This window comes from Setaria viridis, chromosome 2 (genome assembly GCF_005286985.2).
Source record: "Setaria viridis chromosome 2, Setaria_viridis_v4.0, whole genome shotgun sequence".
NCBI classification, from domain to species: domain Eukaryota; kingdom Viridiplantae; phylum Streptophyta; class Magnoliopsida; order Poales; family Poaceae; genus Setaria; species Setaria viridis.
Window position 1 is genome coordinate 40,455,599 of NC_048264.2, and position 23,287 is coordinate 40,478,885.

The 23,287-nt window shown below is 46.4% G+C and overlaps 2 protein-coding genes and 1 long non-coding RNA gene across 3 annotated transcripts; 1 reads left to right on the forward strand and 2 right to left on the reverse strand.

Moving 5' to 3' along the window:
• Positions 1-8,509: 8,509 nt before the first annotated feature.
• LOC117842523 (protein S40-5) lies at positions 8,510-9,828 on the reverse strand. Its single transcript, XM_034722996.2, has one exon. It carries the CDS (start codon positions 9,480-9,482, stop codon positions 8,925-8,927), a length of 558 nt encoding a protein of 185 aa, XP_034578887.1. The 5' UTR covers positions 9,483-9,828; the 3' UTR covers positions 8,510-8,924.
• Positions 9,829-15,599: 5,771 nt separating this feature from the next.
• LOC117846385 (uncharacterized) lies at positions 15,600-17,118 on the reverse strand. Its single transcript, XR_004638291.2, has 4 exons — positions 16,772-17,118; positions 16,336-16,476; positions 16,016-16,072; positions 15,600-15,941 (listed from the first exon to the last, which is right to left on the reverse strand). It is a non-coding gene; the product is annotated as an uncharacterized lncRNA (long non-coding RNA).
• A 1,977-nt stretch (positions 17,119-19,095) lies between these two features.
• LOC117845440 (uncharacterized) lies at positions 19,096-19,968 on the forward strand. The gene has a single exon (XM_034726487.2). It carries the CDS (start codon positions 19,240-19,242, stop codon positions 19,600-19,602), a length of 363 nt encoding a protein of 120 aa, XP_034582378.1. The 5' UTR covers positions 19,096-19,239; the 3' UTR covers positions 19,603-19,968.
• Positions 19,969-23,287: the final 3,319 nt, after the last annotated feature.

Sequence of the window (23,287 nt, forward strand, 5' to 3'; positions counted from 1 at the left end):
ATGAAAGGTAGACTTTCTTCAAACCAATAGGAAAGGTAGAGTAATTAAAGATGCATGCATCATGTGACAATGTGGAGATATATGAAGCAGACTTTTTAGTTGTGAAGTCGAGGCTGTTAATTAATTCTATTTGCAAGTAGATCCTTTCTTGGGAAACCATGTGCCTAGACCAGTATGAGTAGTAGTACGTTCTTGAAAGAAAAGCAATCAGCTTGGAGTCATCCATGTTCATCCTCGGCGTATTAACAATTGACCTTCTATGCTTTCAGTTTCAGCAACCCCTTTTGTTATTCCTGTTGACTTTGTACTCAGATAGGGCAGGATAACATGTGCATACACATACTCTTTCACAAATAAAAAGAAGTGAATACATAGTAGTATATATACGTGCATTGTATAGCGTATCTCTCTCGTCAAGAAACTATCAGAATAAGATCGCTAAAGAAAACTATCAGAAAAGGAGAATCAAGATACCTACCTGTAGCACGCAAAGCATGATGAGCACGATGCTGCTTGTACAAAGTGAAGCAGACCCGTTTCTATCCAAAAGGATCATGATCAATACCAACATCATATCCTGCTTTGCAGATCCGGTGAGATCGCCCTTGGCTTTAGACATGGAATTGATGAAGCATCGAACTTTGAGACACAAACTGTAGTGATGATGAGTAGAGAGACGACAAACCCAACCCCTGAAAGAATGACAAGCACCTTGTTGACTAGGCGACGAATATCAAACCCTAGCTACCTAAAGTCGTCCATGATTCATGCATGAACCAAAAAGGAACAGTAAATTAAAGCTAAAGCATTATAGCATCACATTAGAAAAAAGGCATGCACTGGAAAAGCTGAGTAAATTATAGCATCATCCATGCATGCCATACCTTTCCATGCTAATTTGATTCGTCCTGTGTTGTCAAGTAGTAAGAACCAAACTTAGTTTAGTGATGAGTAGTGGAACAACTTACTCCTAAAGGAACGACAAGTACCTTGACTAGACGGAGAATACGAAACCCTAGCTTAGATCACGACTCATAAAAGGAAAAAAGAAGAAGAAGAGGAGGAGGAACAACCATGGTAGCTAGACAACAAACCACACACCCCAGAAGTAAATTAATTAGGACGTTGCAAAAGCCAACCAGCCCAAGTAATAAACATCGATATCGCACGTATGATATGTACCAGTGGATATTCCGGTCTCCTGGGTTTAGTCAAGAAACAAAGGTGATTTGGACACGCTTGATAGTGGCAGTCCAACCTAGAGGAGATGAGTATCATTGTGCCTCCACTATGGCTATCAAGTTTCATCTGCGCCGCCGAGGAGGTGTATCATAATATCACTAGTGTTGCAACCTGGAATGTTCCGTCTATATGCTCGGTGGGACATCATGAGATCATTAGCCAACATCTTATTCAGCTAGAAATGGGGCCAAAGTAAACATAATTGCAATCCAACTAACATTGGTAGGATTTAGGTTTTTAGGTTTATCCTATATAAGATCCCATTTGGATCCACTCAGCTAATCCATTAGATGTCTAGTCGAAATTAGCTGGATTGGATCAGCTGAATGAATACTTATTATCCATCTAGTTTGAGAGCTTTATTTGGGTATTAGCTAGCCATGTTTCGATCCATCCCCGCTGAAATTAGCTAACTACCAATTAGCTGGTGGATCCAAACAGATCCTATGTTAAATTTCACCAGTTTTGATCAAATTTATTGGAAAATACATAAATATTTACAATATTAAACTAATTTTACTAGATACGCTATGAAATACTCCCTCCATGCCTATAAAGGATGTCGTTCTGGGCGAGTGAGGCGTTTTCATATAGGATGTCGTTCTACACTCGCTGGGGAGTATTTGGACATGTTTGCCCCTGGCATGCGTTTCGGCTGCCGTTCCGCTGGTCAAAGCATTAATCGCGGTGCTTCGTTTCACTCGCCTCACTTCCTCACTGCACTGCAGCGTCGCCGGCTCCCCTCCCTTACTGCAGAGTCGCCCGCTCGCCTCCCTTTCAATCCAGCAGTCTCCCTTCCGCTCATGCCATGGACTCGACGATGGAGGTGGCGCCGATCTTGTCGGATGAGATGGCACCGCCGGAGTCAGAGATGCTGGTGGCACTGGACTTCGTCTCATCCAAGAAGGTTATGCTGGACTCCATGGAAGACGGCCTCGAGCAGGACTCCACGGTCTTTGCTGGCGCCATGGAGATAACTTCGGACTCCTTCGTGCTAGACTCCTTGCTGCCGGAGTCCCAACCTTCTCCCTGTGTTCGCTGCGGCACGTCCCACGCTGACAACGATGACGAAGGCTGCTTCCAAGCTCTCCACCGCGCTCGTAGGTGTGCCCGTTGCGGTCTTCTACATAGCGACTACGATCTCGTAGCAAGGATATTGCATGAGATAGAAAATTTTGATTGTGAGACCTACGTTCCTGATGTGGAGAAGCTTCAATGGATGGTGACACCATACTTGTGCATGAGCACATTATGAAGAAGTTTGACGAGCAATTGAAGATGAAGCAAGATGCCTCCATGGAGATAGTGACGGTGGACGGCACCATGGAAGATGCAAAGAAAGATCAGTAAGGTTACATGTCTCATTCATTCAACCTAAGGTGCATGCATCTCCTAAATTGCTTCTTCTAATTTTCTCCTAACTAACTTGCATCTTCTAATTGTTTGATGCAGAAAGACTAGCAAATGCTTCAGCTAGCAAGGACGCTTCACAGGAGATTTGCAATGGCAGCCCGATCTTCTTTCTCTAATTTTTCTTTTTGCATGTGAGGAATCTTGATCTTGTTGCATCCTTTAACCTTCATGGCTTTCTTCAAAACACTCTGAAGTGTTACAAAAATTATGTTTGCTTTGTGTGGATAATATTCTATGAATGCCTACGAAACATGTGTTGAAGAAATCAATCAATGAATGGACAATATTAATATGAATGCCTACAAAATATGTGTGAACAATTGATCCATTTACCTGATGCGCTGCTGAAACTAGATCTTGTATTGTTTTTGCATTCTTCTTGTATTGAATAGTTTGAATAGCTTGAAAAAACCCCAAGTTCGTAATGTTAAAATCTGGAGAATTGGGTGGTTAACAAATTAGGTGAATGTCAAACCCTTCTTGCTTAGCAGCCTCACAAAAAATAGGATCATTCTCATGTAAATGTGAAGGTGCATTATCTTGTTGTATGAAAATTGGTTTGTTCACATCTTCTCTTGGCCATTTGGCTCGAATGGCAGGCAGCACTCTGTTTATCATGAAATCTCTAATCACATCTCTTGTGATTAAAGTTATTGGCTTGATTGCTTGTTCTCCACGAAGACGATTATGACTTCTTCTTACAGCAGTTTCATAAGTGACAAGTGAAAAACAACCAATTTTCCCATCAAAAATACACTCTCCATTCCTAAACCTTGACCGAGCACAAACATACAAAAACATGAGCCTAGGGATGTAATTCTTGTTCTTACAAGTGCGATGTGGTTCATCTTTCTCGGGTAGCAAGTAATATTTCTCAGATTTTTGAGAGAGGTAAAACCATTTTTCATCAATAAACACAAAGTCAAAAAATGCCTTAAATCTTGGATCACCAAGCAAACCCAGCTTAATCATGTCAACACACCACTTTAACCGTGATCTCTTGTTAGCATCTGTGAGGTATGGTTTGATGCTACTAGAGTGGCACCTGAGAAAACCTTTTTTCAAATACCTTTGTATCCGCGATTTGCTCATGTTAAGTTTGCTACACACATCTTCCATGGTCATTCTTTGCTTGAGAGGAATATTGCGTAATTGTTCCAAATCAACAGGGACTGCCTTACGGCCACATGTACCCTTCTTTCAACTAGCAACCGCAACCACAATGTTATGAGCAAGTTGGATTGTACCTCGCTTCCATAAGCGTTGAACTGACCGAATGTGTACTCCAAATGATCAGAAACAAATCTTGTATCTTTCTTGTCTAGTTTCCCATTCTTGCTTCTAGCCAACAATGCTTGATACACTTGTCTTGTGACTTCTTTTGTCATGTCTTTCCTTCAATGGTTTACTTCAACGGGAGCAACAACATCACGTTCTAGTAAAAGAAAAAAAACAAGCACATTCAAAATAACAACATTTTTTACCTAAAAAAATCTAATTGTATCAAAAAATTACCAACGAGCAAAATCGAAATCAACTGCACCACATTCGTCCAGTGGCAAGTTCAAATTCAATCCTGTCAAAAAAGGAAATAATAATATGAGAAACGAAACTAATTTGCTCATATGCTGTGAGTATCAAATCAAATCATATGGAAAAGAAAGTAACAACAGATACATTACCATTGTCATTGTGATCCTCCAATATTGGCTCGTTGAGATTGAAGGCAAGATTGTCGTTGTCATCTTCTTCTATAGGAACATTTAGATCAAAGCCAGGGAAAAAAATCAGTCATTGCATCGTAGATGGAAAGAGAAGAGATGGGAAGAGAAAATGTGGAGCACGGTAGATAGAAAGACACTGCTTAAGTAGGCATGTTGTAAGCCAAACAACGGAGACAAAAACGTGCCAGAAACGATCGCAGCACGAAAAAAAGCGGGCCATGCAGCCTCCGCGTGCGCCAGGGCAAAAAAATAAAAAATGAGCGCATGCAAAATGAAGCCACTAGCAATAAAGTGCGCCCGCCAAGTATCAAACTCAGCTCCTCAAGACTCACACCTCGCTACACTAACCGATTGAGCTAGGGAATTTTCTCGCATGGAATGCACCCGCAACCATATATAATAGAGGCAGACAGGAAAAACTCTACCCTAATTAGTCACTCCTTGGTATGCTAAATGTTGTCCTAAACGATTTTCTTTACAGGTGTAGTGCCGGTATATTTTTTGATATTGTAGATATTTATATATTTTTCTTATAAATTTAGGATGAAATTAAAACATGTTTTAGTTTGGATGGAGCGCCTTTATAACATTTGACCCGAGCGCCAACAACTTTTCCAGCTTTCAGTAAAGCAGCAAGGCACGGGCAGCCGCCAGCATGAACGCACGCACCATCATAGAACACACCTACTCGCGGGAGAAACTTTCGCACTGTCACCATCAGCAAAATCACACCATCTTTAGCGACCCGCACAAATAAACAAATCCAGCCGCTCGCACATGTCGTCACGGGCGCGCGCGCGCGCAAATAAATGCTGTACGAATATAAAACTCGCCCGTGATCCGCATACACACGGCGCGCGCGGGCAGGAAGCCGCTGAACGGCAGCTCCGTTCCCCGTTGGCGTTGGCGTCAGGGCGGCCGGCTGCCGGAGGGATGGATTCGTGGGCCGGGGGGCCAAGGGCGGAAAGGAACAAATCCACGCGTGCGCGCGCCTTTGGTGAGGTCAGTGCAGCGACAGCCGGTGGGGTTGCTTGCTAGCTGCAGGTGCATGCATGAGCAGGGGTGCCCGGCCCGCGGTCATTGGACGTCTCTCTCGGCCAGTCAGGCTGCCTTTGGCTGGCTGTGGCCTATGGCGCGGAGCAGGGAACTCTCGTGGAAACGTCGCGGCTTCTTTCCAAGCAAGACAAGCAACAAATGTTGCTAGTAGTAGTAGTAGCAGTGCTCTCCTCTCCTGTGCTGTACGTTTCGCGGTAATATATGATTCACTCTTTACTTCAGCGGGAAAGCAACATTAATGGATGCTTCGTCAGGCGCCAATTAATTATTGAAATGAGAAGATTTTTTTTTTTTTGCTTCCACAATCAACATAAAAAACGATGTACAGATGGACCGAACGAACTCATTTTACGATGTATTATTTCACGTTCATTCCAAATTGTAGGTCGTTTTAGTTTTTTAGTTGCATAATTTTTGCTATCCACTTAGATATAGTGTATGTCTAGAAGTATAATAATATCTATGAACCTCGAAAAATCAGAACAACCTACCATTTGAAACGGGGAGGGGGTATTTCTTAGATTTACCTGTTTTTTAAAAAAATGATAAACCCATGGTCCAAACGCCCCTTTTTATCCCCTGGACGATAGATCGAGGAGGACCTGAAACCGGACACCTGTAGCGCGCAACGCTACAAACAAACGACCCGGCTGGTTCGTGGCGCGATCCCGCTGCGCTCCGCGCGGGGCCAGGGCCCAGGGGGGCGGCTGGACCTAGCGGAGGGCGCGGTCCCTGTCGATCGTTTGGACCGGACCGGACCGGGGCGATCGAGATCGAGCAAGCCGCCAAGCACCCGCCGCAACGACGCTCCGAGGCGCGGGAGAGGGGCCGAGCTAGCGACGGTTCCTGCAGGGTCCTGTGGCTTTGGATGGCAGCGCGGAGGTGCGCGCAACCGGCACCGCGCGATGGTATGATACGGTGGCGGCAGGACACGTCCCCGTCGCCCAAAAGCAGGTGGGCTCCGCGCGAGTGGCCGGGGGGCTCGGAGGGGCCGTGGCATCTCCTCCGGCCGCCGGGGGGGGACGGACGGACGGGAGTGACGATCGACCGGTCGACCACGACGGAGCGGTTTGTCAGTGCTTGCGCGGTGCGGCATGTGTGCCGGCGGGGCTCCACGCCGCCCGAGGCGTCTTCTGGTGGCTGTGGCTCGCTTTCCTCCGGCCTGTCGTTTGCTCCCGGGGCCGCGTGGGTGATGCGAGCGATGCCTCGCTACGTCTCCTCCTCCCGGATAGGCTACGACGAACCTACAGTTGTCATGCACGTCTCATCTGAAAACGTCCAGCCTCCAGTTAACACCACTCCCAGGTCCCGAATCTCAATTCGCTGGAGCATGCTCGCTCCCTCCACAGGAATCAAAAATTATCTACAAGTGTACTCCGTAATAAGTACTAGCTTCTAGCCTAATCCACCCAAGTGGACAGGGCCATTTGTGACATTATTGGTTATCTGGATAAGCATGGTTTAATGGCAGCGCCCTGGTCTACGTGGTTGATTGAGGGGGTGTTACTTTGATTCCTCTCTGCTTAGTTTTGTCTTTGTGCTCACGCCACTCCAAGACTTGCTCTTTTTTTTCCCAACAGTCTCTTATATTATGTAATTGGCCAGCAGTGATAGTGTATTTATTTCACTAGCTGAGAAAACTATGGGTAATGAGTTTCTTGGGGATTAGATTGTTGGCAATTGCCAAAACTGTAGTGAAAGATGAAAAATTATACAACAAACATTGTTGTTCACTTAGGGGGAAAGATACTAATTATGCTAATACTGTTGGCCACTGGCTAAAAATTGTTGGGAAATATGTACACTCTTGTAGTGTGCAATCCTAACGATAAGACAACCATTATTACTCTTCCTATTATCTAATAATATACCTTAAAAAGATATGCATATCGTGTAATATATCATCTTCTTTTATAAAATTACTTTTGCTAATTAAATATAAGTATATGGCTTTCGTCCGTAGAATTCACGAGCATATTTTGTTTTAAAAAAAATCTCAGAAGTTCTTATATTTGTGGGGGAGGTAGTGCATAATTTTCTTTTTTCCCTCTCTAGAAAAGGCAAATGTTACATCAGGTTGAAGCACAGTGCATCATATCTTATGGGAAAAAAAAAGACACGGGAAACAGAACATCCATGCCATCGCCGGTGCGGCCCTCCTACACACTACACAGTGCAGGTAGCACTCCATAGCTGGACTGCTGGAGCCGAAGCTCATCTTGTCGTCTCCGCTCTCTTTATTTCGAAATAATAAAAACAGACCATTGAAAAAGCCGGGGGAAAAGGGTTTACCCTCTACATTCCGTCAACTCTTCGTGAATTTGTAAACTGCTGCTGTGGATAAGAAGTGTACATATGTAATCCCTTTTATGTAATCACGTTGAATCAGGGCCCAGAGTGCAAAGCTCTGGATATTCTTTAGGCACATTGTTCCATCTGCACCAGTGCCGTTTTCTTTTTTGAACGGATCTTATCTCCACTTCTCCAGCACCATCACGGTGGATACTGTATAAAGCTACCGACCGGAAACCGCCGCATATTCCTGGAAGCTTGCATGCCGTAACGGAACCTCCCCAGAGAGGAATGTTCCTCAAAGCTCCTCCTACCGGCGCATCATCATCACAATAAAATAATAAAAATTTACATGAACCTGCGCACATGCTCGAATACCTAATTAAACAATACTTTATTTCGGCGAGCCCTCATCCTAGCTTCTTTTGGCGGCGAACGCGTTTTCGTGGCATCTGGGGGTGAAATAAGATAAGATGGGCCGGATTTTCTTTTGCTTGAATGCACGGCGATCGATCCACTGGTCCGCTAAAGGGCATGGGAGCTGGAGAGGCGATCTCCACGTACGCGCTCACGAACTGAAAGCGAAGTTTGTTCAATTCGAGCTTATGATTTTGATTCTTCGGTTTACTTATCTTTTTTTTTATTTTCCCTGCATGACCATTTTGTGTTATGAAACTCAAAATATACAATAGGACCGGGGAAGTTGATGCAGCTCAAGCGCGTCATCAGAATCACGAGAAGAAAAATAACATATAAAGATTCCAACTTTGGATCACAACACATGCATGGCCAATTTCTTGCTTTTTTTTTCTCCTTTGGAGGCCACATCAAATTAGGGGAAGTACCCAAAAGAATCTGCAGGCTCCAACCAATTTTAGTTGGAGCCAGCCAGTACCCAACTGCCCAATCAGCGAAACCAGATTATTCAACCAAATGAATGTACTCGTTGAGAGCTATATACTCGGTACCACTACACACCACACATCATCCCTTGCTTCATCTCTAGCTCTTGATTTCCATTGATTCACTAAATCGCCGATGGATCAGAGGCCAAAACAAGCAGCAACCCGCCCGTGTTTACAAAATTTCATCATCCAAGAAAGAAAAAAGGTGAGGAGGAACCTGAGACCGATCGAATGATGGAAAGGGCAAAACGGAATCAAAATCCAAGCTTTGTCGTCGCCGTCGCCGCCGTCGTCATCCGTCGAAGCCCGTCCGGCTCCAGACGGCGTCGCGCACCCGCGACATGTCCCGGCCCTTGAGCGTCCGCCCGACGCCCTCCACCACCGACGCCCGCGCCTGCCGCCGCGCCAGGTACACGTGCGGCGGCACCCACCCGCCGGCGCCGTCCTTGCCCGGTTCGTCCTCCGGCATCTCCATCTCGAACAGCAGCGCCGGGTCCGGCACGGCGAAGTGGCTCGGCCACGCGGGCACCTCGACGGGCGCCGACGCCGCCACCTGCCGCCCGGGCCCGTCCCCGAACGCGCGGCTAAGCCCGCCCTGCACGCCGCGGCGCGGCGCCAGCCCTCCGCCGCCCGTCGTCGTCGTCCGACCCTCCGCCTCCACCTGCCGGGAGGCCGCGGGCCAGGGGCTCCCGGAATCGGTGGCGGCCGAGTACCAGACGTCGGCCTCGGCGAGGTCCGGCAGGTCGTCGTCGCCGTCCGGCGCCGGCGCCACGGCCCCCGGCGACCCGCCGCGGGGGAACCCGAGGAACCGCTCGGCGGCGGCGAACGGCTGCCTGCGCGCCTTGGCCATCGGCGGCAGCAACTAGCGACGCGTCGGCGTCAGATTGGTTGCGGCGTCGTGCGGCGAGGAGAGGAAAGCCGGGCGCGCACGAGACCTCCTCTCTGCCTGAGGCCTCTGAGCCTGACTCCCCGAGCGAGGGAGCGAGATGGGAGGGGGGGAATTGGTTAAGGTTTGGCGCCGGGTGCAACCTGGCGAGGATTTATAGGCCGCTGGCGGTGGGAGGTGGGACCCCCGAGCTGGTGTTGGTTTGTCGTGACGGGCTCCGCGCGAGTGCGTAACTGACTCCGGCAGTTTACGTGTCCGTGACGTAGTTGTGGGTCGGGTCGCCGGTCCTGTTTTTTTTTTTTTTTTCCATTCCTTGTTCGGCAGGGGCAGGCGGTCAATGTGTGTGCATGGTGTCGTGGTTTTATCCTCATCTCCGAGTCATCGTTGTTGCACGCCGGGTCACGGGATGTGCGTGTGTGCAGTACCCGGACACGGTTTAATCCCCGTACACATATGAAACGATGTTGATGGCCGTATACTGAGGTTTCTGCCGCGTGTATGTCATCCGGATTCGTAATGCCGTACACGTCTACTCGTTGTTTTTCTTCTTTTTTTTTCACAAATCACCCAACAAATCGCAGCACACAGCCACACACAGAGCCAAATGAAGCATGGATGACGTACGGTACGACATCGATCATATGCAAAGAATAGTACGAGTACGTATGTGGGATCGGTACTTTGCTCCCACAAGATACTCAAGCTCCGTTCGAGACGGAACTAACGCTAGGTCAACGTTGGTTTGGTTTGACGGCTACTAATATTGTACTGGGCTACTGACGAATACGAGGTAGGGAGCATGGCCGTCGTGCATGTACAGATACAGTGTTCTCGAAGAGCTTCCATCCGGTGCAACTCGCCAGTGTATTCCCGCGAAGCTTCCTGCTCGACTATTTTACTGTGCACCGCCGCTCCACGCACGCGTGCGTGCGGATGGAGACATCGTGTCGAAGGCCGCGCCGGGGCATGGCATTATCCACAGGAGCCCCGTGCGTTTCGGTCTACAAAGACCGGGTCCATGAGTGGATAGGCACCAGCCACCAGGGCAGGGCGACCCCGCTGCCCTTCTCGGCCCCGCCGCCCGCCCTGCCCTTCTCGGCCCCGCCCCCGCCCCCGCCCCCCGGCGCGGGCGGAGCCAATGCAGGTGGGCCCGCCGCCCCACGTGGTGGGATCTGGGCATCCGGTAGCGGAAGCGGTGGCGGGGTGTGTGTGTGGTGCCGCGCTGGCCGCTGGCGTCGGTGATGACGCGCCATCCATCCCCCGGCCCCGGGCCGCCTGATCTTATTAGTTCAGGATAATCACGCCACGTGGTCGGGAGGGTTGGATTAAAATTAGCGGCTGTAGATATACGTAGAGAGTCGTAGAGGAAGAGGCAAAGGGGATACGGGCCATCTGCCCATCTACCACCAACCCGAAACCCGTTTGCTGAACCTGGACTGCTTTCCGTGCGAGGTGCGTGGTCTCTGGTACTGGTAGTGTCTGGCGTGTGGTCAGGTGAATGCGCTAGCTGTAGCGCTTCTCCGAACCGGGAGGCGGCGCCTGTGAGCGCTTTAAACGGCAAGGGAGTAGTATTATGGATGGCGATCACATCACGGGCCACGGCCGCAGGAGAGACACGATAAAAAGGTCCGGCGTGCGTGCTGGTTTGGATTCATGACTAATTTTTTCCGATCACGTCGAATATTGATATTAATTAGAAGGACTAAATATGAACTAATTATAAAACTAATTGCAAGCCGTGACTAATTAGCGAGGAGAATCTATTAAGTCTAATTAATTCATGATTAGCACATATTTACTGTAGCACCGCATGGTCAAATTATAGACTGATTAGGTTTAATAGATTCATCTCGCGAATTAACCACAGCTTATGCAATTAATTTTATAATTAACCTATATTTAATATTTTTAATTAGTATCTAAGCATTTGAGGGATTAGTCCTGTAACCTAACACCCCTGATATCTTCCCATCCTATCACGTCTTTCGTGTGACACGAGCTCATTGAATTTAGCTCCATGAATCTGTTCGCGGATGCAGGACAGGCTGGCTATTGCCGGCTTGCCGCAACTGAATTACTGAATGCGTGCACCCATGCGTGCATGCAAAATGCCTGGAGCTAGTGCGGGGCTTCAGCGCTAGCCGCTCGACTTGGCCGCCAAGTTTTTCGCCCACTTGCATAAATGCGCCGGGAGAGAAAAACAAGTACTCTAAAAAAAATCTGACTCGTCAGATGGGGCCCGTGAGGGGAGATTGCGCTGGTTTAACATTTTGGTACAGTACTGCGGGTGTACCGCTCCTTGACTTGGAGTACGTTGGAATTTTTTGAACAGAGGGCAGCACCCTGGGGCGGGGAATTTTTATTCGCCATGCTTTCTTTGATCAGATTCAGATCAGACTGTCCGTACAGTATACCCAAGCTGGTCTCGCAGCTGAACTAGCAAACGCGTGACGTGTGCGGATATTCCTTTCCGGAGCTCGTGGTATCTAAACTCTTTCGATTATCCCCATCATCACGAGCAGGTTCGCTAGACATGCGTAGCAAATTGCTATTGTTCGCCAATGTCATCACGAGTTAAAATGCTTTAATTCTTGGTTTATGGCTTCGACAAGCATCTTGGTACTCCATCCGTTTTGTCTAAATTATAGGTCGTTTTAACTTTTTTTAATTCATAAATTTTATTGTACACTTAGATATATCTTATATCTATCCTATAATTTGGAACTGAGCACTTCTTATCTTACCGTGGTCCTCACAAATTTCACAACGAGAGGGGGATTTACAAGGAAAACGAAAATTAGGCGCACTGGGCCACGGTCCAGCAAGGCCTGGCTGGCCCAACCGCTTCTCGCTGGGCTGGGACACAACATATTCGGCTTCCTTCCATCCAATTTGGCCTTTCGTCCAGTTCGAACGCGTTCATCGAGAGCTTCCAAAAGGCGCAGTCATTTAGGCACAAAGGCCCAAAGCCCAAACAGCATGCTTGATTTTGGGACTTTGGGCTTTCCACCAAAACCGCAAGATGGTATAACGAACAAATGTGGCCTCCAGAGGAAAATCCTTACAAAGTTCATTCTTTTTTGTTCCATGGATAGAACCTGCGCAGCTGCGCTAGATCATCAAACACAACCACGGAAGAAAATAACTCGCAACGTGCAATGTTTTTTCCTTTTGCAACAAGACGCAACGTGCAATTTTTATAACAGCTATTAAAAGATTAAATCAGTACGTCCACAGCAGCTTAAATACTACTATGCCACCTTTCTTCAGAAAATCAAACTAGCTAGCTTTCTTTATCTAAATGGAAAATCATTTCATGACGAAACAAAAGTCCCAGCCCCTGCGCGGCGAGGTTGCACACAGTGTGAAGCTGCTTAGACGACGGATGTTGCTTGCAAGAGCTTCACTTCACAGTTCCGTTTCTGTTCCCACGTCAGCGTCAGCTTCCCCGACGTCATCCCAACAACAGCTGAGCTGAGCTTCAGTAGAAGAAATAAACCATCCGATCGGTAGCATCAGCACAATGTCAAACGCCACTAAAGGCAGCGCTAGTCAAATGAGCTCGGTTGGGTTGCCTCCCCCTCCACGGGAAGCAAGCCATAGCCAGCAAGCCAGCCGGCGGCGACGGCGACCGGCCATCTCCCGGCCGGTGGCGGCGATGTGGGGGGACGGCGCCAAAGAAACCAATCAATCAGGTGGCCGGACCAACCCGGCATATATTCCCAACCAACAGGAGATTGTTGACCTAGATCGCAGGTCTTAGCGGTTGGAATATAACGTTCGATCCGATGCATATAGATCGTGCTACTAAGTGTCCATCTTAATTCTTAATATAGTTTGATCTAGTTCTGAAATCTGAACTGAACCATTTTAGCATGCAATGATTGGCACCATCCCATCATTGTTTAAGAACTGCAACCTGCACTAACTTTTTTAATCTGAAGAAGGAAACGGAGGTCAGAGAAATTAGCATGGGAAGGAGTTAGATTGGAAATTGGAGCCTCAGAGCGTTCGCTACTAACTGCTGCTGATTCTTCAGTTACGATATGGTCCATGATTGGGTGTAACCCTAATGATCAGCTGGACATTCAGAGGATTCAGATGGTGACAACTTGACTGCTAGAACAGATTATTACTACTTTACTAGAAGTTTTTCGTACTGAGGAAGGGATAGTGTACGTTTTACAACCGAAAATCCTCAAATTTCGTCAGGAGAAAACACACACAAAAAAGATGATAAAAACTCTGCATTCAAGTGGTTGCACTGGTAAAGCTATCGCCATTGCCCATGTTGTTAGATTAACTCTTGAGTGAAGTAATATCGAGGGAACTGTTGCAGGTGCTCTGCCTTTTTCGTCGAGTAAAGACATTCAAGTGATTGAACAAGCATTTCTTCTCTCTTCATGTATAATCTGGTGAGATTTAAGACTCCAAGCCATGCTTGTGCTACACTAGCTAGCTAGCTGAGGTTCTCTTTAAGCCAACTATCAATAACATAAGCTGGTATAAGACCTAATCAGCATAAGAGTCAAGTGGCGTAAGAGTGGATCACAACTGTACAACCTACAAACTACAAGCCGTCCGATGAACTAACCTACAAAGGCAGTTTGTGGCTTCCTAAAAGGGGCCCCAGGAAGGCATGAACTGATGCAAGACTCCACCGAGAGACAAAGAAAAGCTGAACGGGAAATTAAGCTCCTCATTTTTGGAGTATGGTCATGTTTGGTTTGATCTTGGAAGGTCTTATCAAAATTTGGGCACTGCTTAGTTGCTAAGTCAGCTGCCAAACATTTTGGTGAAAGGAGTAAAAGACACCGCGTTTATTAGCAAGCTAGTTCGCTTTTGAGTTACATCTTTCTTTATCTTTCAGCTACAATTAACTTAACTTACACCTGAACAGAAAGCTTGCTATCCTCGTTTGTGCGTTTGTTACATTCCAAACTTCGGCTTACCTTTTCATGACTCATGAGCATCATTTTCTCAAACCATTTGGTGGGCACATGTGTATGTGCAAACTTGCTTTTTTTAAGAAGAAAATTTGTTGAGGTTATGTAAGCCTAAGAAGTGATCACCGAGTAAACTATTGTGCTGTTGTAAAAGTCACCCTAAAACCAAGTTAGTAAATAAATTTAAAAAGTAAAAATACAAAATCAGTCATTCAGTCCTCGCCAACAAGAGCCACGTTTACAGTTTAGGCTAGTCTCAGTGTACTTATGATCCTGGACAAAACTAAAGTATGCAAATTGAATCGCCCGCTCGAGATTTCGACCGATAATGATGAACCAGCAAACAACGGAAATTTCCCCTCTGATCAACGGATATACAGACAGTAGTATATTGTTACAGAAAAAAGCACCCCCCCCCCCACTTGAATCGGAGCAACGACCGTGCCATCATCTAAGAACTGAACTGCAGATAAGACATGTTTTAACAACAGAATTTGATGCGCCACACTGGACATGCGATCAGCGAAGACCTCATAAACTTTTGATGAGCCACACTACGTCCAACTAAGCATCCTTCCATCCACTCAGCAAGTCTTTGCAGTTTGCAGAACTTAAGTACAAACAGTAACACTGTAGCTGCTACTACATGAGACTGGGAGCACAAGTCTGAGGCCTGGTTTGGTTCACTTGCTTAAATTTAAGCAAGCGTCACATCGAATGTTTAGATACTAATTAGGAGTATTAAACGTAGACTATTTACAAAACCGATTACATAAGTGGAGGCTAAACGGCGAGACGAATCTATTAAGCCTAATTAGTCCATGATTTGACAATGTGTTGCTACAGTAAACATTTGCTAATGATGGATTAATTAGGCTTAATAGATTCGTCTCGCTGTTTAGCCTCCACTTATGTAATGAGTTTTGTAAATAGTCTACGTTTAATACTCCTAATTAGTATCTAAATATTGATGTGACACTTGCTTAAAAATAAGCAAAGTGAACCAAACGAGCCCTGACTAACACCAGTGCAAGAATATAACTAAATAGGGGGGACACTGGACAGATTCACAACAGGGTTCAGGTAAAGGTTAAGATAAACATACCCTACTTACAACCTATTGCTCCAGATTATCTCATCATATTATCTAGTTTCACCAACAAAACTTTTTGGAACTCTGCAATTAACAATCATTACCGAAACACAATTGCATATTGCCAGATTGCGATAAGCACTATCACTTGTGACAGTACAACACAACAATACGTGACTAAACCGGAATCGGCGTACAGATAGCACGTGAATTCTCAAAAACTAGAAACTGTCAAAACTGGATTTTCCAAAACACTTTCAAGGCTCAGGCATTTTGATAGTGGTGCAGCTTGTATAGTACAACTTTCCCACCAGCGTGTCCAACAGACAGAAAACCGCTGCCTGGACTAGGATAATTATGCACCGCGGATAATTATGCCCTGGACTGCAAAAAAATTAATGTGAGCTGTCAGATTCTACAAGAAGCTTGCAAACAGTGTGATATTGATTGGGCCTTACCCTCAGTTCTAAATAAAAGCAAGCTGATGTTCCCATAACATCCAATCAGCTCTAATCCTACAAATTAAATTCAATTCAGTCTCGTCACAAAAAAAAATTGCGCTCTTTACGGATGGCTTGAAACAAACTGATGCATTACTTCAATAATCAACCTTTCAGTAAAGTAAATGTCACTGCCAATTCACTTATGCAATTATGCAACTTGTTAATAAAACTTTCAATCATCTTGCAGCATCACAAACTACCAACCACAATATTGTTGAAAATAAAATTCGCTGAGTAATGAGAACTCAGCGCTGCATCATTCTGTTATGCGTTACCTCTGATGATGGATTCCGATTCGACGGCGTGTTATCATCTTCTGAACTGAAATCTTCAGTGGCCTCAAGATGAAAGTCCAATTCCTCATGTCCAACTTCACCATTGCTATCCATTATGGGGCGGCAGCTGTTACCACACTCCTGCTTACCATAAAAAATTTAACCCTATCAGCTTTGAGCTACTGACAGTGGAAACAATAAGTTGTTACTTCATTGTGGGCTCTTTTTTATTAACAACCATAGGATAAATTTCATTTTTGTCAATCGAAAAGATGAGAAAATTAAAAGGATCCCCTACAAGAAAACGAATGAATTTCAAACAAACAATCCACCAAAATTGACTGACGAAGGTTCCTTAATCACTGCTACACATTACAATTTCTAGTTGTGCCATACCAAATCCCATAACGAGGGAGGGTAGGGGATAGATACATACCTGGATGCCGCCGCTGTCGTGGAACACCTAAGCCTTGATGTGCTGCCGCCCTCGCTCCGGTCGGCCTCATGGAAATGTGCCGCCGAAAGAGAAGACGATGAGGGAGAAGGCTTCTGGGCTGCGGCAGCTACCTGCTGGGTTTTGGACTGGACGGACCATGGGCAGCATTAGGGCACGGGTAGGGCCAGGCCCAAACAGGACCCAGACAAGATTAAAGGATAATTAATCAGCAGGCTGCTTTAATATTTGTGCAAATGTCTTGCGAAGGACCACCGGAGCACTTCTCTTGAATTTAATGCCATGAAATTCTCATCTTCCCACTGAGCGCCATCTTAATTGCTGACTAATTAAACATGATCCCTAATTTTTCCCGCGTTTCACAATCGCGGCCATCTTAATAAACTGATCCAGATCTCAAGTCTGAACTGAACCATTTTAGGGTACGTTGATTGGCACCACCCCATCATTGTTTAATGACTGCAACCTGCACCATGTTTTTAATCAAGAAAAAGAGAATTAGTTTAGAGATGGAGTTAGATTGGGAGTTGGGACTCGAACGTCGCGGTGGCCCTGTCTGAATTCTGAAAGCTGCAATAGTTGGGATCAAATCATCGAAGCCCAGAGAGGTGAGAGAGGACTACTTCACGATAGATGAAGTACTAGTGTACACCCTGAATTGTTCAGAGCGCTAACTGCTAATCATTCTTCAGTTGTGATATGGCTCATGATTAGAGGCGAGCCTAATGATCACCTTTGAGATTTGGTGGAGTCAGATGGCGACCACTTGACAGCTAGAGCAAATTATTATTACTAGGTGTTTTCCGTGTCTGAGGATACTTGTTACGTTATTATTTATACGGCAAATTTTTTTCTATGACACCACCAACAATGATGGGCAACCATGCAATTTCTTCAAAGAAAAAACAAAGATGTTAAAACTCTGCACTCGAACTAAGCAACAAATGTACTACCATCTTCCTTTTGTTAAAATAGTAAATGTACTACCATCTTCAGGTATAGGTCTTGTAGTCTGCACTAGTTTATGCAGCAAGACAACCAAATCAGAAATCCAGTCTTATCGGGCGCCACTATCTATCATTTTGGAGGAGAAATTAAGCCTTGTAATCCGCTGTTGTTAATTGGAAAAAAGATAATACTGATGAACTGTTGCATGCACGATCAGATTAACTCTTGAGTGGAGAAATATGACTGCTGGCAAATCAAGTGATTGAACTAGCATTTCTTCGCTTATGTCTACGATGAGGCGTGAGATGAAGACTTCAAGTCATGTTTCTGCAACCACTAGTTAGATAGCTAACTGGGGCACTCTTTAAGCCAACCATCAGCACTCAGGAGTCAGGACACGAGCATATAGATCTTTTCTGTCCTGTCAGCATGTTGGGAAATAAGCTGCCATCATGCCATGTGGTTAGCTTCGGCATTAAAATAACACAAGCGGGTCCAAGACCTAGCAGCATAAAGAAATTCGACTGGCATGCATGAGAGCAGCTCACAACTGTACAACCTACAAGCTACAAACCGTCCGATGAGCTAACCTACAAAAGATACCTCTGCTTAATTCTTCCGAAAGGAGGTCTGATACGCTGCACTGATGCAAGACTCCACCAGGAGCCCTAGAGTACAAATGTACAATTAAAACTGAACGGGCAATTAAGCCCTTCATTTGTGGAGTATAAGTTGTATAACCATGTTTGGTTTGAAGCTTGTCTTATCAAAATTTCGTAACTTGTCTCTCTTTTTTCCCCTGAGAACTGATTGGTTGCTTACTTAGCCAGATGACAGAATTTCGGCAAAGAGATGCCTTGTTCAGACACTAGTTTGTTTTGGAGCCAGTATCAACCCTAAACCGTTTAGGCTCATGTTTATGTAAAGCTTGCATTATAGTTTCAAAAAAAAAAAACTCTGCTGGGGTTATGTAAGCTTTCTTCGATCATCGAGTACTGTAAAATCTCAACTGAAGACGAAGGCCTAAGTTTAAAAGGCTAAAATAAAGCCCGGTCGTGGCCAACGGAAAGCCACGTTTACACATTACACACAGCGAGGGGGGCCCTTATTAAACACGATCCCCCTTTTCCCGCGTTTCACACCTCGCTGGCCAACGCCAAAGCCCGTTACGGGCCGTCCAAGCGCACCCAACGCGCGACGTGGTCGGCCCGCCCACGGGCCCGTCATCCGCGACCCGATCGCGGCCATCCACGTGTCCCCGGGCGGGCATCTGCCGTGCGGGCCCCTGTCTCGTCGCCGTCGTCCGTCTCCTTCCCTCCCTCTCCGTCCGCCGCGCCTATAACTACGCCCCCGCGGCCACCCTCGCAAACGATCTGCCATTCCCATCGCGTCTTCCAATCACCAATCTTTTCGCCCAGACCGCACACGAAGTGAAATCCTCTGCTAAGTTCACAAGAAGATTCGGCGTTCCGGCGGCCGGAGTTTCCGCGATCAGGCAGCAGATGGGGAACTGTCTCGAGAGGTCTCGTCGCGGTCGCTCCGGTGGCGGAGGCGGCTCTGTGCATTACTCCAAGACGAACCCCGTGTGGGTGGAGGAGGAAGTGGGGAGGAAGGAGGAGGAGGAGGCGCGAAAGGGCGAGAGCGCGCCGGCAGCGGGGGCAGCGGCGACGGAGGTGAAGATCCGGATCACGAGGAAGCAGCTGGAGGAGCTGCTGCGGCGCGTAGAGGATGGCAAGGAAAGCGGCGACGGCGTGCCGGTCCGGGATGTCATCTCGGAGCTCCTGTACGTGGCCAGCACCAGCTCCAACTTCCGGCACAGGGATGAGGGGCAGTGGCGGCCGTCGCTGCAGAGCATACCCGAGTGAGATCGAATCCATCCTACCTGTTGCTGCATCTACAGCAACACTTCCAGCATGATGTCTTATTGTTGCCTCCGACAGTCCTATAATCCTATTGCGTTAGTACTATCCTAGCAAGAGCATACTCCGTAGTATTCATTGGGTGTCCATTTGTTCAGGTCTTGGATCAAGACATGAGCTTGCGATAGGCTATGTAGAGAGTGAATTAAAACTTGTGCTTAGTTGAGTAGTGCATGTGAATTTAGCAACTAGTAGCTAGGAGTACATAGGAGGGTCTTTTCCATTGCTTGCGGTGTATGATTTTGGATATTGGGGTTGCACAATTGTGTACATAGTACTGTTGTTATATTCAGTTTGCTCCTGTGTCGGCTATCCTGGCTCTTCCAATATTTTCTGTTCTTAAACGAACACCTATTTCGACTAACAGAGGAATTTTCTGTTATGAAATCGTTCCATAGAAATTATCGCGTTCCAAACGGGCAAACTCGTGCTGTATGTGTATCTCTGCTGTCATGCTGTGCCTCTCCTCTGTTTATGCTGTCTTAGGCATGTAGCACTTTGTAAAGCAAGTGGGGGCGGACGTGGCCGCCCAGCTGCGGTTGTGGAGGCTGGAGATGATGAGAGTGGTTGAGATGGTGAACCTCCCACGCCTCGATCGGCTTCTCGTATTTGGACGTGTTTGATTACTCCATCGTGCTCATCGCCTGCGGCTTAATTCCGACTATGTTCTGCACTGCAGTTTCTTTTTTCTTTTTGCGAATTCATCTGACTTCTCCTTTTCTATTTCTTTTTCTTTCCCTTTTTCCACTTGGAGAGATCTTCTGTCGAGTTCTTGCCAGCACGTTCAATTGCTTCTCCAAGTAATACTTGCTTTATAAAAAAGATAAAGCTGTGCTGACCACCAACATGCTCCTGTTCAAGGTGGTTAACTAATTAAGTTGTCCTAAAGTTCCTCCACCAAATTATAATGGGTATGAAAATTATGTCTCGAGAGATTTAAGATGAGGTTTACTTTTGTTTTCCAACTGAGCTTCTGATCCACGCATGGCTTGAATAGTTCTGATCATTGGATCTCAGAACGTGTTGACTTTAAGGCAGGTCAATGGTTCAAATTTAGATCCAACAGTTGCCTGACACTTGAGACAATGAAGTCATTTTCATATCCATAAAAAAAGGCATTTCCATAAGAACTACAAGTGAAGCAAAAACAGTTTATTTGTATGATCTGATAGATAAGATAACATCTATATTGTGCACAAACCACAAAGGCTTCACTGGTCTTCCAATTTGATGCCGCTTCACGCGAGACAGAAGAAGATGCCAGTCTGCCTTGCTTTCTGAATTCAAGGCCTCTGCAACCTTGATTCGATCAATGGCTCCACGAATATAACGACACCAGAAAATACACTATGCGCACATAATCCTTCTGAACCATTGACTTGAGAAAATTGAATTACTAATATCTTGGTCCAAAATTCCACCCATGAATGGAGACCGGACTTCTCGCAGCTGGGATCGGCTCAATTGAACTTCAGTAGCCAGCATCCCATTGAAACATTCTGGGATCGGATATGATTGTGACGCAGTGAAATTGACAAGTTCTTCTAGTTGATCATGCGTTTGCTAGCTGGTTTCTGCTCAATGATCATTGTAATTTTATAACCACTGTCATATCAGACGACCTCACACAGGTCACTTGGTCGAAGATCGTTGCCTACTTTAACATTTCTCTCCAAGACTAAGTCGTTATACAATCCTTTAGTTTCCACACATCAACTTGTAGCCAGTTCATCCTTTTCATGGAAAATTGTGATGACAAGGTGTACTTCTTTTGCTTAGCCCAATCCGAAGCGAAGGGATCACCCTTTCATAGAAGCTGTTTGTCTTGCAAGCGCGTCTGCGTAGCAGAGTTTGTTTTGGGGGGAAAAAATCAAAGAAATAAATGGCCAGTGACATTTGGCACCAAATGGCGGTGACCAATCAAATCATATCCTGCTAATGCCCGATGTTACTACAACTGAAAGTCAGCCCCGTCTCGGCGTTGCATGCATATTATATAGGCAGTTATACATACTCCTTTCCATCCTAAATTGTAAACCGTTTTAGGTTTCGTAGATTCATAAATTTTTCGATGCAGCTAGCAATATATTATATCTAGACTCTATATGCATAATTAAAAATATGAACTAAAAAATTCAAAAAAACTTATAATATGACAGGAGTAGTTGACATCATCAATGTGAGGGGACTCACGCGGCAATGCATGAGACAGGGAGTTAAAGGCTAAAGACCATGCTAAATGGCAGCGTAGTTGTGTGGTCAAAAGTCCTTTGTCTGGCTGGGTTAAGCCACTCTTAAATAATGAGAGTCATTAAATAGAGTGAACTTAAATAGAGTGGCATGTCAACGTTTTTTATGCTGTGGCAAAGAATCAATCAAGGAAGAGATGAAAGAGTTTCGTGGTGATCAAACCATGTATACATTGTTTCCAACACAATTTGTGTCTTGCATGCAGCCTAGAAAACAACAATAAACAATGTATTATATGAAACTATTTCAATTAAATGTTGACATTTTGGAAACATAAATATAAATCCTTTAGTCTTAGAAGACATATGATGAATTGATGTATGCAAGTTCTGGCCCCCCAAACGGAGAAGGCCGGATTGAAACGGCCCAAAGAGCTTTCTATTTTCTGTGTGTCATGCGTGGTGGCGCGGTGGCCCCCAGCGCTTACACATCTCGGCCGGCGCGGTGGCGCTCCACGTGGCGCTGAGCTGGCTCGTGGGCCGCAGGCTGGGGCTAGGCCTCCTGCTGGGCGCGTGTCGCTGACTCGCTGGTGCACAGCCTGGTGGGTCATCGTGGTGGCCCAGTTCGTGTACATCGTGACCAGCCCAAGGTGCAGGGATACGTAGGCCTTCTCCGGCCTGTGTGGCTTCTTCAAGCTCTCGGCGGCGGCGTCCGCCGTGATGCTGCGCCTAGAGATCTGTGGTACTTCCAGATCCTAGTGTTCATCGCCGGCCTCCTCAGGAACCCGGAGGTCTCCCTCGACTCCCTCTCCATATGGTAACGACTGGATTTTTTTTTTTTGGCGGTGGGTGGAGGCGTGGCTGTGGGGTGCGGGTGGCAGGGGTTCGTGGCGTACCTGCACGTGGGCTGCTACTACGTCGTCGGCGTGCCACTCGGCGTCTCCCTTGGCTTCTACCTCGACCTCGGCGGTCGGCGCCAAGGTATATAGGCTAGCAGCCATGGCAGTCTGAACTCTTGCGATTTGTGAGTTCAGAGTTCCGAATTGAGTTCTCAGTCTGCCATCTGACGTGGTCGAACAGTTAAACGCAGGGGGTTTGGAGCGCCATGGTGGTCGAAGGAACCCTGATGCAGACGCTCATCTTGCTCGTTGTCACACCATCAGAACCGACTGGAACAAGCAGGTCTGCTCACTGCTCGATGCTACTGGGACATATGGCCACTGATGCTGGTCAGCAGTTCAAGAGACTGAACTGAAAATGCTTTATTTGCCGTGTTCTATCTGAGTTCTTGCAGGTGGAGAATGCCAAGGCGAGGCTGGCCAAATGGGGGGACAGGAAGCAGCCTCTGCCACAAGATTACTGTTGAGAGTACACCAAGTGGGTGTCTGGCTCTGATGTAGAATGAATGTTTCTGAATCCAACATATATGCATCGTACGTACG